We start from the raw sequence: 17,140 nt of genomic DNA on the forward strand, positions 1-17,140 counted from the left end.
ATTGTTCCTGGAGGGTGGGGGAGACGGAAGAAGATCCCATCTACCCAGGTGTCGGGGGACCAGCCCTCCACACCACCCCAGTCCCTTCTTTCCTCTCCTGGACCTTCCACAGGCCCCCTCCCCGGCCAGCCCTTGTCCCTGGGGAACCCTGGCTGGGGAGGGGAAGAGGCAGGCTGGGCAGGACCCCAGTTTCTCCCCACCCAGAAAGACTACAGTTTGAGCCAAGCAGCAGATGTGTCAGGCACATGGGTTCACAGACACGGCTCAAGCGTCAGTTTCCTCATCAGAAAGTGGGGTTCCTGGAGGCTGCTTGGCCCCAAGCAGGGGTTCACACTTTTGTTGGTGGTTTCTCTTCTGCCTTGGAGCCAGGCAACCCATTCTCTGTGTTGTCATTCCCTGAGGAACTCACGAGGCACTCCTTCCTGCAGAGAGAAAGGGGGCACATGAGGAGAAGAGCCAGCAGCCAAGAATAACGAGCAAATTACAGAGGGGATCATGGCCCCCTATACCTCTCCCTGGCCTTCTGTATCAAGTTGCCTTCCTCTCTGGACCTCAGCTTCCTCATCTTTAAAATGGAAGTCATACGGTGTTGCTGTGAGGAGTCACAGGACATACTCAGGAAGGAGGCCAGCCACAGCTAATGGCCTCGGCATGGAGGTGGCCCTATTCCAAGGGTCAGCGTTAAGGGGAAGCCATACCACGGTTATCCCCAAGCTGTGCCAGCCCACAGGGAAGGTTCCACACCAGCAAGGTGTGTGCCCAGGGCAGAGGGCATACTCCCCAGGGCCCCAACAGGCCCTTCCTCCCTCTGCTCCCTGTGAACATAGGGGGAAGAACACGCATGGACAGGGCAGAGCAGGCTGAGGTTTGGGCATCGAGCATGGCAGTTACGGGCAGAGGGTGGAGGGACTGAAGCAGGAAGTTTCCCAAGTCTGCTGCTTGGGTGAGTCTGCTCCTTAGATTCTGCCGCCTGCTGGAGCGGAGAAGTTACTGGGTACACTGCACTGCTTGTTCACAGTGGTAGCCATGGCTACCTTGACCCCCTTCCCGAACAATACAGAATGCTTATGCTGTGATGGATGGGATAGCAAGTTTCCTCACACAAGCTGCATAAAACCCTGCCATTTTTACTCTTGGGCGCTCAGCCTTTTGGGAGCTATCCCACTGAGCCCACCGGTGTGACAAGTAAATCTCTCCACCTCTCTGAGGTGGATTTCTGATTTCTCTGGAAAATTGCCATAACAGGACGAGGCAGAAGCAGCAGGAAGGAGAGATGGTTAGATGAGCACACACACCCCGGGCCATCACCACCCAGACTGCACTGCTCTGGATACCCTCCAGTCTGCATCTTCCCGCCTCCGGGGCAGTGCCCAGATGCGCGGAGTCCTCCAGGGCAGACGTGACTGCTGCTCACTGCCAGCTCCTGCTCATGAAAACACCCCAGTGTTTCTCACAGCTGCTGCCACTTAACCACAGCTTAACTTCACCCAGGACTCATGTTGCCTGGTTTGTCACCTTTGGGAAAGACTTAATATTTGTCCTCATCAGTTTTTCTTGCAGGATTCAGTGTATAGCTCCAGCCCGTCAAGATCCTCCTGGAGCTCAATTTTATTCTCCAGCATAGTCACTAGACTCTTAGAAACTGAATGAGTTTGTCATTCATCATGTCACTCAAATCTTAACATTAACAAAGGACAAGCAGAGTCTGTGGCATTCCACTGGAGACTTGTTCAATGGGTCTGTCCAGCTATGTAGCTAGCTAGCTAGCTACCTATTATTTATTATCTGTTTGTCATCTATCACCTATCTATCTACCTATCTCTAGTTCTGCCTGTATCCCAGGTACAGTCAACCCAGTCAATTCCTATCCACCTAACTGGACTCTCAAGTAGTCCATATTTCTTTTCTGCGAACCTGCCAGGTACCAAAACAGTGCCAAGTTAGAGAGAGGTGCACAATGTAATGCATGCTTGCTCTCAGAAAACTTGCAGTCTTTCAAAGAATGTGACATTGAACAAATGATGTCAGCACAATGTGGTAAATGGTAGCAGGGGAATGGATGAAGGAGGGACCCAACCTAGGAAGCCTCCGTCTAGGGGTCAGGGAAGGCTCTTTGGAAGGGCAATTTAAGCTGAGACCACCAGAGATGGTCAGGAAAAGAGAGAGGACATTTCAGGCAGAGGGAACCACACCGGAAGTGAAAGCTCAGAACTGACCCCAAGACGCATCCACCATCCAATACCACCCACCCTCTCTGGCTTCTACACGGCCTGTCTCTACCTCCATCCTTCCCTGTCCAGTCCCTGTGCCCACAGAGACCAGGCCCTTTCTTCCAAAGTCCCCTGAGCATGCCAGCTGTGAGGCCAGCAGCTCCCCACAGCCAGAAGGAGAGCCTCACTCAGCCTGGACTCCCCGGACCCAAGCATCTCTCCCTAGGCCCCTTGGCAGGTATGTTCTTCCCTTCCTCCCTACCATGCCTCCACCCTGTCAACCAACAAAACAGCTTGTTCTCCAGACACATACCCAGGACACTCTCTGCCTTTGTTCTGGATGGTTCCCCATCTGGAACACCCTTCTCACCACTATCCCCAAAGTTTAAATTATATCCATCTTGCAAGGCCTACCAAAATATGCCAGAAGTCCCTCCTGAGCGCTCCACCATCTTCTGAAGCCCTCAGCAGTCTACCAGAGCTCTCTGCAGGTCCCTCTACCTTGGATTCCATGTCCTTGTGTCCAGGTCCTGGCTTCTTTATTTAAGGGCAGAATCTCATTTCTTTCAGAGTCTCCTACAGCACTGCACAGAGCCCTCACCCAGGACCTCCGAAGCAGCCACAGAATGGAACAATGACTGAGTGAACTCTACATGTGCCCAGTGAGTCTGTGGGGTAGGGTGGCGATGGTTTAAGCTTTGAAACAACAGCAGATCTCTGTTTTTATGCCTGAACTTATCCCAGAACTTTCTAAAAGGACATATCAACCTTTTTAGATTTTTTCTCCCCTATTTGAATTTTCAAAATTTCACAATAAAAGGCTCCCTCACACCGGGGTCTTCTCATTTTAGAGTTTATGTGTATGTTTATGTATAGAGCTTATGTATATGGAATTTTATATCTTCTCTGATTGATTGAAAAAATGGGGGGCTTCCTAAATGCTTTGATAGTAATTTAGATTGGGGTGATACTAACAGAAAGACAGGGGGTTATAGGGTGGGCAGGAAGACAGTGAGAGGAGAAGAGTAAGTGGATTGTATTTATATATTCAATGAATTCAATAAATGCCCACTGGGAGGCTGGGAAAGAGACAAGGAGCTGGGAGATGGGGAGAAGACTTGCAGGAAATGGAAAGAGAGTGGTCGGATTAGGAAGAGAGGGTGAGAGGAGACCTATGGAAGGATGAAGGCAGATGGGGGCAGATGACAGTGGAACACAAGGATTCTGGGAAGACCCTTGAGATGGGACTGGGTGGTGGGCTAGTGGGAGGGCAGAAACATGCCATGGCGTCAACTCACTTCTTCTCCTGAGTCTTCTTGATAATGAAGGTGATGAACTTCTTGACCAGCAGGAGGAAGATGAGAAGTCCAATGACGCCACCCACGATGGACAGGATGAGGAGCGTCAGCGTGTTGTCCACTTCTTCCACTGTGTGCAGGAAGAAAAGAGGTGGGGAGACAAGGGGAGCAGAAGTCACCAGGAGTTGAGCACCATGGAATCTCAGGGCTACACAGCCTACAAGCCCGGCCTCCAGGACATAACCTTCCCCAGGTCTTGCGGTGGAAAAGAAGGACAGTTGGAATGCGGCTCCCAACATGCTAAGGCACACATGAAGGGGGCCCTCCCACCCCCTTCCCACTCCTAACCTCCCACAGACACAAGCTCTGGAATCATTCAGACTCAACACCCACAACACCCATGGTTTGAGTCATGACGAGGTCCCCACATCGTCACTTGAGAATTTCAGTTCCTCTCTCTAGATCTCCTTTGTCCATGCCAGAAAAAAATCACAGGATCTCAAGGTTATGCGCTATTTGGTAAACTTGACCTGGCCATTTAGCCCTCTAGCCTCAGTTTCCTCATCTCAAAACTGAACCCCTGACTTCACAAGCCTGCTCCACCCAGTCTACCCCATCTCTATCATCCATCCTTCCAGTTACTCTGGCCAAAATCCTGGGAGCCATCCTTAACTTCTTTCTTTGCCTTAAATCCCATATCTGAGGTACCTGAAAACTCTGATGGCCCTAACTTTAAACATTCCAGACCCTAACTTCTCACTACCACCTTGCCTCAAGACATCTGTTGCCTGGATGTTTGTAATAACCTCCTATGGTCTCCTCGCTTTATCATCTATTCTTAGCACAGTAGCCAGAGCAAGCCTATTCCAGCATTAACTCTTCGGCTCAGAGCCTTCGGTGGCTCCCATCTCACTCACGCGAACGGGACCCTACATACCTAGGCTCATTGTGGCTCACCTCTTACTACTCACCATGCTCCCGCCACACTGGCCACTTTATTGTTCTTCATGCATCTGCCACAGGGTCTTTGCACTTGCTATTCCCTCTGACTTGGACTGTCCTCCCAAAGATACCCTCACTGCGTCCTCTCTGCCTCCTTTGAATGTGCTCTCTGTTGCCTTTTCCAGAGAGGCCCTCCAAAGTGACTCTGCTTGAATCCTAACCTTCCTCTCCCATTTTACATTTTTTCCATAACACTAGCCATGTTCTCCCATACAATATTTTCTTCTTTGTTTTGTTTACTGTGTATCCTGTTCCTTAACTAGAAGAAACTCTCCATAAGGGCAGAAATCTATTTTGTTCATGTTGTATCCTCAGCACCTAAAGCAATCTGTTATATGGTAGGTGCTCAATAAATATTTGTTGACTAGATGGATAGATGAGCCTACAAAAATGGAGAGAAGATCCACCTCAAAGCAGTGTGTGAGAAGCAAAGGAACCCAGAAGTGCTCCAGTAAGATTAATCCCCCGCCCCTTCTCCTCGCTCCTAAAAAGGCTGAGCACAAAGTGGGGTGACTTCCAGAGAGACTTCCATAAGAGGTGACCTTATCAGCATACTTGGCTCAGTGGACTCCAGGCTAGAACAAGCTACCTGATGAATTCCAGCTCTGCCCTTGACATGGCCAACACTGAACCCACAGGCAGCCCCTCTCCAACCCTCCAGGAGGGCAGGGAAGCCTCAGGTACAATCAGGACCCTGAAGCCAGTTCCCTTTCCTTCTTCACTGCGCTGCACCTCCCTATCTTTCTGGGATCCTTCCTCCAAGAAAGCCCAGCCTAATTCCTCAATCCCCTATCCTACCACCCCCTTCTCTCACCACCTTCAATGTCTGGGGACATGTGAGCACCTGACCCCTCATGGCAAGTTCCCTCCTGGTCTAACTGGTCCATTTGCATCAGTCTGGCAACCCCGAGGCGGACTTATGCTCCAGAAGGAGACCCCACTCTTATCAGTATCTGTTGACTGCGCCTGACCATGCTGGTCCCCAATGTCAGTCATCTGTTTACCAGGCTTCTGTCCTACTCTGAACTGTAAATGCTCAAGGAAGAACACTGTGTTCATACGCAGCACTTTTTGGTATGAGATCTGACATTCCATCAACTTTTGCCATCAGAACACAAAGCAGCCAGGACTCGGGGGATATAAGAGTAGTAATAGCAAGTACAGAAAGTGTTGTACCTGTCTCAAACACTCGAGGAACTTCCCTCTCACTACAACCCTAGGAAAATGCAGCCATATTCCCATTTTATAGACGAGGAAAATGAGGCTCAGAGGAGCTAAGGGTAACTCACAAGCTATTCAGTGGCTCAATAAGGATTCAAGCAAAATCATTCAAGTTCCCGGATGTAACTCGAAAGGATCAAGTGAAAGAAAACACCAATGTGATCCATTTTACTCTTTCACAATAACTCTGAGCTGGGTACCCTCCTCCACCCCTTGTCCCTCTTACTAGCCACCGCTGTCTCCCAACCCCCAGAGCCCCTCCTCAGCCGCACATACATTTATCAACAACTTGGAGGAAGATGGTGGCCTGGTGCTCAAGGTAATTCTCCTTGGGGTTCTTTGCATGGCAGGTGTATTTGCCGGTGTCGCTGAACTCCAGGTCCCGCAGCAGAATAGAAATGTTGTTCACTTTCTCCTTAGTGGAGCCCTCCAGAGTGATGCGGTCATCGTCTTTCAACTTCACCTTGGGGTTAGACTTCTCATTCTTCACAGTCCCATCTATGAGCTAGAGGAGGGGAGAGAAGGGAGGTGGCCAAGGAAGAATCAGAGTCCTCAAGGTCATGACATGACCCCATCCCACTCCTGCGGTCAGAGATGCCCCCTCCCCCTTGGTCTTTTGTCTAACCCGCCCATCTAACCTGAATTCTGCTTGCTTCAGACCAAGCCATGTTCTTTTACTAAGGTCACCCTGGAATGGAGGCCCTCTCTTACTGCCTCCTTCATAAAAACTTTTTCATAAGGCCTCCTGCAGATGCCACACTCAGCCAACTGCTGCCAAACCTTGATGACTGACCCCCACCCCCAATCCTCTGCTCAGCTGAATTCCCACCCTGCATCAGGAGCTGGGTCAATCCCACAGCATCATCCATCAGCCCCCTCTGAGTTCAGTGTTTTCCTCTGTCCCGAGTAGGTCCCTGTGGTGGCCCTGAGACCCCATGAGACTGCAGAGTGAGTACTCAGTGAACATCCACGCATTGGTCCTCCCTACCCCCGGACCCTGGCCCTGCCCAGATCCTTCTCTCCTCCAGCTTCCTCTCCCTTTCTCCAAGTCCAATTCTCTAGGTCTTTCTCTCTCCTGTTTTTTGAAATCAAATTATTAATGTTTACATACGCAGTCAAGTCCCAGGTATTTCTTCAGACCAGACAAAGGACTCTAACCTACAATCCCAACAGATCCCAAATTAAGCAGCCCTCCCATTAGATCCTTCCAGACAGACTCTGAAAAGCCTCAGGGGAGAGAGGGTGGCTCTGGGCACCATGGGAAGTGGGCGCGTGGCGATGAGAATGCTACCTCGGATGGGAGTCAGAAGTGAGGGGCCAAGTCGGGGAGGGACATCTGGGCTGTCCTGTCCCTTCCCCTCCTACTTACAATCCTGTACGTATCACTGCTGTTGTAGGACCACCAGAAGCGGAGGTTCTCGAAGCCAAAGCAGCTGGAGAAGGTGCAGGGCAGTAGAATCTCCGTGCCGTTGACCGCGTAGATGGTGGTGGCCTTTCCCACAGACACCTCCAGCGACAGCGACACCGGGAGTAGGAGGAGACCTGTTGGAGGTGCCACCTCCTTTAATGAAAGCTGCAGCGGGCCGCTCTGGAAGGGGACTCTACAGCAGGACGGGGAGGTCTCTGTCACCCTCAGAGCCTCTTTACTACAGTAACACCGACTGGCCACCAGCCATAATTCTCCCTTTCCTCACCATGGCCTGGCAGGATTGAATTCGCATGCTAAGCATGCCAAAGCGGAATGCCCTTGCCTCAAACCTCAGAAATAATGCCCCATGGTCCAGTCAGGATCCTGTCACTGTCCATAAAAGCTGGTATTTACTGAGCACTTACCAGTTACCAGCATGCTGAGCGCTCTGAATGACCGCCAGGGGTCACCCCAACACCAGAAAATGAGGCCCTCATGGACGCGCCGCGTCTGCACCCCGGCTGCGCCCCCTAACCTGCAGAAGCAGTCTCGGGAAGCGCGGTCCCCACAGCCCCTCCAAGTGCAGGGTGGCTCCTTCTGTTTGCACAGGGAATTCCCCTTAGGAGGGTGCGGGGCCTCCCCCTTGTGCTCTCGGTTTCCGGGCGCTTGGGGTGGGGGTGAAGGAGGTGGAGTAGGGTGTCTTAGGGTGAACAAGAGAAAAGCAGCAGCCACAGTCCCGGACACTGTCCAGGGCGCCTCTCATCACCGAGCCCTGGGGGCTCCTGCCGACCACTCGGGGCTCAGAGGCAGAGGGACACTCCGGGGTACTGTGCTCACCCCTCTAGTGCAACGCCCTCCGGCCACTGAACGCGACCCTGAGAACTAGAAGGAGACTAACGGTCAGGATGAAATAACGTGGGGATGGGGCGGAGACCGGGCGCATCTTGGCCAGCGGCAGCAGCGAGGGCGGAGCGAGTGAACAGTAATGGGAGGGAAAGAAGAAGGTGGAGACACAGCAGCGCGGCAGAGCTGAACGCCAGGAAGGCGGAATGTGTGCAAGGGTGGCCAGGACAGAGCTCCGGACCTCTGTCCCTTCCCAACTCGGAGGAGGAGCTGTCCTGGAGGCATCTGGCAACCCAACAGGGCTCCTAGACCTGGGAAGGCCCTGCAAATGCCCATCCCCCGTCTTGTCCCCTTCTTGCCCTCTGCGCCCCCAGTACATTAATATACTTCTGCTGTTTGGGCAGGTGGAAGCCAGTTTCCACGCCTGGCCTCTGGGGCCACCTCATAAGTCCCTGCAAGGAGGCCCAGGCTCGCCTCTCCACCTGCAAGGTCCTTAAGGAAACCCCACTGTACTTCAAGGTCACCGGCAGAATCCATGCCTACCTCTCCTTGTCCCTAGATGATGTCCCTAGGTGGCCCCAGGTGAGGACTCAGGGGGGCCTTGTTCTGGTTTCCAGTGATGCCAAGAGTAGGGACCCTGGGCGATATCTTCTGGACAGGGCGCCTGGCTCAGTGGTCCAGGTGAATAATCTCATTTCATCCTCACCTCAATCCTGGAAGGTGGCCGTTGTTAATCACATTGTACAAGTGGGAAAAGTGAGGCCCTGAAGAGCAAAGTACGCAGTGTGGTACAACTTCTAGGGGTAGTTGAAATCTCAACTGGGGTCTGACTCAAGGGCAGTGGCAAGCAGCCAAGGTTTCCTGTGCTCCCCACCCAGACTGCAGCTTCTTGAGCCTCCAGCCTGGTGTACCCAGAATGTCAGAGCTAAAGGACCCAGCCTGATCCATTAATCCCACTGCCTCATTTAGAGACAGGCCACCCACAGCCCCAAAAGGGAAAAGTCTTGGCTGAGGGCCTCCCTGGTGGCGCAGCAGTTGAGCACTGGGCTGCGAAGCTGCCCGCAGCCTCTGCAGTGCCAGTTCGATCTCCAGCCACCAGCGAGGGTCCCGCATGGCGCGCAGACCTACCCTGCTGCCCGCTGCTCACCTCAGCAGTGTATTTCGTCAGTCTGACTGTTCTGTTCCCCTCTCTGGCTCTGGTGAATTCTCTCACCCTCCCGTACTTCTGACTGTACCCAGTGCTTGTATAAATAAAATAAATAAACCTTTTTTTAAAAAAAAAAGTCTTGGCTGAGCTGCCTGGGTTTAGTGCCCAACCTGGGTGAGAATCCCTCAGCCCAGGTCAGCTTCAGTTCTGCAGGCAATTTCCAGAATGGTTCTTGTTTCCCAGACAGCCAGAGACAGTCTTTGTTTTAAAGGTCACCAGCCCATCCTCACTCTCCAGGACAAGCCTCTTTTGTCTAACTTAATCATCACGGGGTACATCATAAACCAGCCTCCTCTTGTTGTGTCCAGTGGAGATGGTGATGCATGTGCCATCTGAGTGATGCTTTTTAAATGACAGGGAAGGAGTTGCAAGGAGAGACCCGCTCCTGCTCTTGGGCTCCCCTCGGCTTCTTCTCGGTCCCTTAGCTGCTGATGGCAAAGTGGAATGCCCTTGCTTCAAAGCTCAGAAATAATGCCCCATGGTCCAATCAGGATCCTGCCATTGTCAATAAAAGCTGGTATTTACTGAGCACTTACCATGTGTCAGGCACACTTAATCCTCAAACGCATCCTACAAGTGATACACTATCACCACACCAAGTAATAGGCAAGACAACCAAGCACAAGGAGGTTAGGAGATGTGCCTAAAGTCAACAGGAGACATTTCCAGCATCCCCAAGCCCCAAAGCAAGAAAACCCTCCCTTCCTTTCTAACATAACAGGATTTGCCCAGCAGGGCTACAATTAGAGCTGAGATATTCTTTTAATTAGCCCTCACTCTTTGATCAGCTCCTGTGCACTAGGAATTGTTCTAGAGCCATGGCTTTTAAACTTGAGCATATCAGAGGCACCTGGAAAGAGGTCCCACCCCTTTAGTTTCTGTTTCAGAAATTCTAGAGTGGAGCCTGAGAATTTGCATTTCTAAAAAGTTCCCAGAGATTGCTGTAGTCAGGGACCGCACTTTGAGAATCACCGTGCTAGAGATTTTATACATAGTAACGTCAGCTTTTTACTAGAATGCCAAAGGTAGGTCTAGTTTTTGTTTGTTTTGTTTATGAATGAAATTGAGGCTCAGAGAGGTTGACCAATTTCCCCAGGACCACAGAATAAATGGATCTGGGACTGAGCACTTGTATAGGATGGACAGACGTTTTAGATATACTGTCTCGTAACATCTTCATCATAATCCTATGAGGTCGCTATTATTTTTATCCTCACTATACAAAATAGAGACACGAGCTCAGAATGATTAACTAGCTCAAGGCCACACATCCTGAAAACAGAGCAAGCAGTATTCAGACGTAGGTCTGCTGTTCACCTCTCCATGCTTATGATTCTGCAAGAGAACAGTGCAGTCAGGGCCAGGTTTCTTGGTTTTTTCACTTCTGTCCCCTCTCCACCCCACCCCCAACAACACCTCCCCCAGAGGTCAGGGAACAGATCTCCACCCTCCAGCCTAGACCCCCAGCTCTGCCCTTACCCTTACTACCCCCTCAAACCAAAGAACAAATTGCAGCGTGTCAACAGGGAAACTCTCAGGAGAAAGCAGCCTCCTGCTAGCTACAGCCTCCCTTAGGGCCCAAGCTTGTGCCCTTAGAAGGTGCCCACCAGGGCTCCATTGGTGCAAGCTTCACCCCTTCCCTGACGGGAACAGAGGATCCTGGGGATCATGGGCCAATTCCCCCTCCCAACCCTAGTCAGAGCAAAACACCCAAGAACACCAAAGATATACATCAAAAGTACAATCTTTGGGGATGCTTTAAATAGATAGAAGCAGGGAAAAAAATCCAGACAGAGGAGAAAACTATTTCTTTAAGTTCTGGTGCATGACAGTGCACATTTCTGCCTGATTAGTGTGCGCCTATGTGGATGACTTAACTCTAATACACTCAGGACTCCCAGCCTCCCAGGGTGAAGCATCGCTATTGCCACGGTAGCATGGAGGGGATGTTTCTAGGGAATCCAGGGCCCTGCCCGAGTGAAGGCATCAAGAGGCTTGGGCCAGTCTGGCTCCCTCCAGTGCTCACCCTCCCAGCCAGATGTTGCAAGTCCTACCACCTAGGTCTGGGAGAACTGAAGCCCAGGTCCTGCCTTGCACCCAGGCTTTCTGGCCTATGAGGCCAGGGGCAGGGGTTGATCTGCTAGAGAGGAGGAGCAGGGGCAGGGGTTGATCTGCTAGAGATCCCCCAGCAAGCTGGCCAGGCAAGAAGCAGAGAAGTCAGCAGACACAAAGCAGACCCCACTGTGCCGTTGACCTTGAGAAAGCTAGAGGTGCCATATCTAGTGTGCACTGCCCCAAAGCAGGGATGGCTATTTCCCTGTCTCTGATCCTAAGGGAGAGAGGGATATTTTTTAAAAGGAGGGAGGGGAACAGGGCTGGCCTCCATCACAGCCTGGCTGGAACCAGGGCAACCCTAACTTAGTGACCATGAATGTCTCCAGGTGATTCACGTTGTTTTATACTGTACCACCCTTGAGGTCATTATTTCCATGCAACTATATCCCTGGAGTAAAGAAGGACTTTGCTCTGCCCAACACTTAACTCTTTAGAACCTCCAGGTGCACACATAGTGGCTGTGTTTGGGGGTGCGAGGGGAGGAGATTGGGAGCCTCTTTCTGGAATTATGGAGTTGTTGAGTAAATCCACTTCTTCATAATCCTTGGAAATCAATCCTAAACCCATAGCCTTGCATTTGCTCACTAAAAATCTCTAACCTTTTGGCCACCCTCAGAGCCATCATTTTCTTTGCCATTATCTGAACTCCCCCCAACCTCCATCCACATCCGGGTGCTAAGGCTTGACTTAGCACCTAGGAGGATTAACTGAGGACCCCCATGTTTTAGTCAAGTAAAAAAATATTCCCTATCTGCCAAGGTTACTATTAAATACTCACAGGAGCAGGAATCTCATGGCTACTATCAGATACTCCAAGGTAAATGCCGAGGTAGGAGACTTTCTACCACCTTTTCCCACATCCAAGGATCAGTCACCCCCACCCCAAGTGCAGGAAGGAAGAGGAGCAGGGGTGTGTGTGCCTACTCTAAATTTAGCTCCCAGGGCTTGCCTGGCACGGCAGGTGGAAACACGGCTTACTTAAATAGGGAAGCTGATACACTCTGGTCCCAGGGAAGGCAGACAGTCTCCAAGTTCAAGCTGGAGGCAGAAAGTGGGCCAAGGCCAGCAGGACAAGCCCCCTCCTGGGGTGCAAGCCCTGGGGGTTGTGGGAAGTAGGGCTGAGCTAGGCAAGGCCCCTGGGCCCAGAGGCAAAGGAAAGATTTCACCTCCCTCTCTCTAGGCAACGTGCCCACCCTCAGGAGCTTTGCAGGGATCAAAACATACCCCTGAGAGGGAACGGGATGCGCAACAAATCCAGCTTTGCAAACAAGTTCATGCAGCATGCCATGTCCCTCCTCTCACACACCACAGAATGGGCATGGAGGCATGGCCAGCCCGTGGTTTGAGAGATGCCAATGCCCACGGCAACACAACAAGGTGGGAGAATCTGTGTCTAGTGTGTCTACCCATCAGGCTGATCCACCAGGAGGTGGGGTGTCATAAGGGTTTAAGGAGACCCCCCGCCCAGTACCTGCATCTCCAGAAAAAGATCAGATCTCCAGTTCCAGATTCAAACCTGAGTCTCCCTCACTCCTTCTCCTTCCTGTCTTGTCCTCTTGCCCATGAACTCTGTTCTTACCAGTTCTTCTTCCTTCCTCTGAGCAGGCCCTGAGCATCCTTTCTTTAATTGCATTCTCATTAAACAAGCCCTTAATAAATACATACCAAGGGAAAGAAGGTTGTGCAACATAGCACTCTCACAAGTGATAATTAACACAGATCATAGCAATTAAGCAAATCAGGGAACAAGGAAAGGGTGGGCAGGACAGATATATTACTGGTTGCATGTTTAGGAAGGGGCTGGCAGCCACATAAATCTCCACTCTAACACGACAGCCTTGGGGACAGCTTCGCAATTTAAGAAAAGGGTATATTGTCAGGTTATCAAGAATCATTTTAGTCTCAGTCTGTGAGCCTGAGTTTGATATGGGGTGGGGGGAGCAGAGAGGTAGAGGGCTGCTGGATTCAGCCTCCACAGTTGTAAGAACAACAGCTCTAGGCCCCCTATTCTGCCCCCTGCCATGTCCAGGCCCCCCCAACCTCACTCATCCTTCAGCCCCTCAGCACAATCCCTGCTACCCTCCCCTTTCACCAGACTTTGCTTAACTGGGAGGCAACTTGATATAAAGAGCCCAAAAGACCAGGATTCTCAACTACTTGACCACCAATTGGCCATGAACCCTTGGATAAATCATCATCTTTTCGGGACCATGGTTCCTGGGTCTTAGGAAAGCACTGTACTACGGTGTCCAGCTCTGGCGCTGCCAGGAGCCTCTCCAGCTGACTGTCTAGCCATCTCTGCATCTCCCCTCCTAGTGCTGCTCCGAGGATTCAACTGGGGCTGCCTGGAGAAGGTCATGGGGAGGACCCAGGTTGCATTCACTCTGCAGACCAGAGGGGCAGGGGGCATAGCAGGTGAGGCCTGCTGGTCTCCTACTTGCAAACCAGTCCACTATCCCTAGAGTTCCCAGAGGGTAACTCAGGGATTCATCTTAACCTGCTCAAGGGGCCCCTCCCCTACCTGTTCTGTCCAGATGAACAGTCCTTGGAGGAGGTAGGGGCTTCCACCTGGAAAAAATACCAAGATTCTGCCCGCAGGACATATACACACGTGCACATATACATATGAGTGTGTGTGTGTGTGTGTGTGTGTGTGTGTGTAGTGTGATTTCTCACAGACGACTGGTTCTATGAATATTTTAACAGTCTAGTTGCTGGCATCCACCATCCATCCAGGCAGCAAGAAGATGGTAAGCCAGAGGTGTAGCTAGGTGGGTCAGTTTAATGACTGGAGGAGTTTGAATTCCCTGTTCGCCCCTGACCTCTGCCATGGCCACAGAGGGAATTTGGCTGATCAGGGACGGGATGGAGGTGGGGGATAGGAAAGTAAGGTGCAGGGCACTGTGCTCACCCCATGAAGGGGAGCTGCAGGTCTCAGGCCCTCTTCATCAGGATTGCTGTGAAACCAGGATACATCTGTGCCAAAGGTACAAGAGCAAACTGCAGAATATTCTATTCTACCCAGCCGAAGGGATGTCATTAAATGCATGGCTCCAGAGTAAAAGAAATACTCTGTCCCCCTCCATCACCAGGTGCCAACATGACAGGTCTGCACAGTGTGTACCTTTTGCAGAAACAGCGCCCTTAAAGGCTGCTATCTCCCCGTTTTCAGTGCAAATGTTTACTTTGTATGCCTAACCCAATGGGGGAGGGGGCTGCCTAAAGCCAAATCTGACAAATATAAACAGGAAGAGGTGCAGGTGCCAGAGATGGAGTCAGTTTACATAGAAATCCCGCCATGATTTAGGAGGCGATTGCATTCTGGACTAATAAATATCATCCCCTAATCTCTTAGTGTTTGATGCTCAAATCTATCAGGTACATATTAATGGATATTAAAACCCTGTTCCCTGTGTCTCTGAATGTGTGTCCTCAGTCTTCATATTTATCCCCAAATTGCAGAGCTGGAGCAGGTTAGACCAGCCCGCCCTGTGGAATCTCTGTGCAGGAGACAAGAGCCTTCCTAAACGGGCACTTGAACGGATCTTCTAAGTCCCTCCAACACCCTCCAGTCCTTAGTGTGGGCTGCTGGAAAGGCAGTGGGCAGTGGAGGAGGTTGAGGGCAGAGCAGCCAAAAATAAAAAGGACCAGAAGGCGGGCGTTCACTCCCCCTCCCAGTGGGTGCACGTCTGATATCTGGGTAACAAGCATCCAAGTTGCAAACAGCTCTGGGCAGTGGGGAGAAAGCACCATCCCTACCATCACACGTGCAACCCACCTGGCATCTCCTACACCCAAGGCATGGACACCCTCCCGCAGCACACCTAGACCGCTGAAACCGAAGACCCGCGCTGCGCTGCCACCCCACTACCCTGCTCCAGAAGCCTGGAGTAAAGGAACCAGAGACAGTAAAAAAAAAACTCATCCCGAGGCTGGCTGACCGCTGGAGCAGGGATGCATGCCCACAGTGCCCGGGAACCGCAGCGGTTCGAGCCAGGCGTCCAGCAAGAAGCCGGCAGCAGCGGTGTCCAATGCGTGCCGCACTCCAAAGCCCACCCCATCCAAGGAAGGCACTCCTCGTTTAAGTGCCCCTTCCTCCGGACAGAGGTGGGTGCAGAAGCAGGAGAAGAGACCGAGCTAGGGCTGCCTTACCCAAAAGCCCAGCGCCCAGCCATCTCGCCCGCGCCTCGCCTCGGTCCCCAGCCCCGGACATCGCTGTGTTCGCTCCGGAGCGCGCCAGGGGCGCGAGAATTGGATACAGGGCACCGCTGCGTTCGCAGCCCTCGGTCTGCAGTGGGCCGCGAAGCTGCCCGAGAGCTCTGCGCCGCCGGCCGGGCTCGGGAAAGTTAGCGGGAGAGCGCCAGAGGGGAGCTGGGGGGGAGGGAGAGGAGGAGCCGGCTGCGGGAGCGGCTGCTGAGGGCACGCGGAGGAGAGGGAGGAGCAGGAGGAGGAGCAGGAGGAGCAGGAGGAGGAGCAGGAGGAGCAGGAGGACCGCCGAGCGACGCTGCGCCTCTGCTCTGGAAGCGCTCCAGCCGCAGGAGGGGCGGTGGCCGCCGCGGAGCTCAGGGCGCCCCCGCCCGCAGCGCGCCCCGCTAGGCACGCCCCGCCCCGTGGTCCCGGAACCCCGGGGACAGGCCAGGATCCCCCGGTGCCTCTCCAGCTCCGGCTGGGCTGCTGCGGCTTGGCACTGCAGAGCCCGCCCGCAGGCGCCCTCACCATCCCGAGCGCAGAACTGCCAATTAAGAGGACAGTTTGGGGTGGGGGTGGGGGGCGGGGAGTAGAGACGGAGCTTTTCGGGTGTTGGGAGGCTGTTGTTTTGCTTTGGGGAGCACCCAGAGGGTGGCCGCTCCCTCTCGTCGGGCCGCGAAGGGACCGCTCGAGTGTCCGCAGCGGGCGCTGCCGCAGCCGGGGAGCGCGCGTGGCCTCGCGTCCCGCTGCCCCGGGCCCCGCGCGCGCCGCCTGCGGCCACCCCTGCGCAGGGCTCCCGGGGGAGGGCTTCCAAGTGCAGCCCGCCCGCGCCCGCCGCCCACCTGCCTCGCATTCTTCACAGACTCCTCGGCAATCACGATGTTCCTGGTTAGGGAAGCAGGCCAGACCTACCAATCTGCATCTGGTCCTTGGCCCTGCGCCCCGCTTCACCCTCCAGCGGCACCTCCAATTTCTCATTTCACTTCCTCATCATCTCCCTCAAACTCCACCTTTTCGCCTTCTTCCAAGAGTTTGAACCCAGTAGGCTCCCGGGGTCTCCCTCTGGGGGTGGAAGTGGAAGAAGGGCCTCCTGGCATCAGGAGGGGTCACAGCCACCGCCAAGAGCTGAGCTGGGCCTGAGCAGCAAGCCTTTTCCAGACAGTCTTGAGTTAACTGTGAGTAGTGCTCTTGGGGGTGGTTTGGTAACTCATGACTGATATGCCCCCTCAGCACCCCTTTCCCAACCAGCCAAGCCCCTCCTGCAACCATGGCCCCTTGTGTGCTCCTGAACCTCCATTCTCTGCATGTCTGGGGACTGGCGCAGACCTGGAAACCCAAGTCCACTCCATGGCCTCACACACTCCCACCTTTCAGGATCTTAACTTGAGGTCCACGGGTGCGCTTCAAAGTAATCATGGCCCCTGGAGATTGTACAGGAAATGCTCAAGATGGTTTGAGCCCCACCCCACCCCCAGGGGGGCTCGCTGAAGTTTAGTTGATGCCACAGGTAGTGACTCTCGGAAGTCAGATGCCCAGAGTCAAAGCCCAGGCCCAGCATTTATTGAGGAATGACCTTGAGCAAGTTACACAATCTTCAACCGAAGCCGCCTTTGTAAAATGGTGAAAGGAATAATATTGACCTTGTGGG

General features: G+C 52.9%; 1 protein-coding gene across 2 annotated transcripts; it reads right to left on the reverse strand.

The window, feature by feature from the left end:
• Window positions 1-328: 328 nt before the first annotated feature.
• Window positions 329-15,517, reverse strand: SCN4B (sodium voltage-gated channel beta subunit 4; the record flags this gene model as incomplete). Of its 2 annotated transcripts, XM_084249258.1 has the most annotated exons (5): window positions 329-422; window positions 3,509-3,638; window positions 6,008-6,236; window positions 7,101-7,273; window positions 15,457-15,517. In XM_084249258.1, 5 exons carry the CDS (start codon window positions 15,515-15,517, stop codon window positions 329-331), a joined length of 687 nt encoding a protein of 228 aa, XP_084105384.1. The 2 variants fall into 2 exon arrangements, with proteins under 2 accessions (XP_084105384.1, XP_084105385.1); XM_084249259.1 differs by lacking the exons at window positions 6,008-6,236; window positions 7,101-7,273.
• Between the last annotated feature and the right edge of the window lie 1,623 nt (window positions 15,518-17,140).

This window comes from Talpa europaea (assembly GCF_964194135.1).
Source record: "Talpa europaea genome assembly, chromosome: 12".
NCBI lineage: Eukaryota > Metazoa > Chordata > Mammalia > Eulipotyphla > Talpidae > Talpa > Talpa europaea.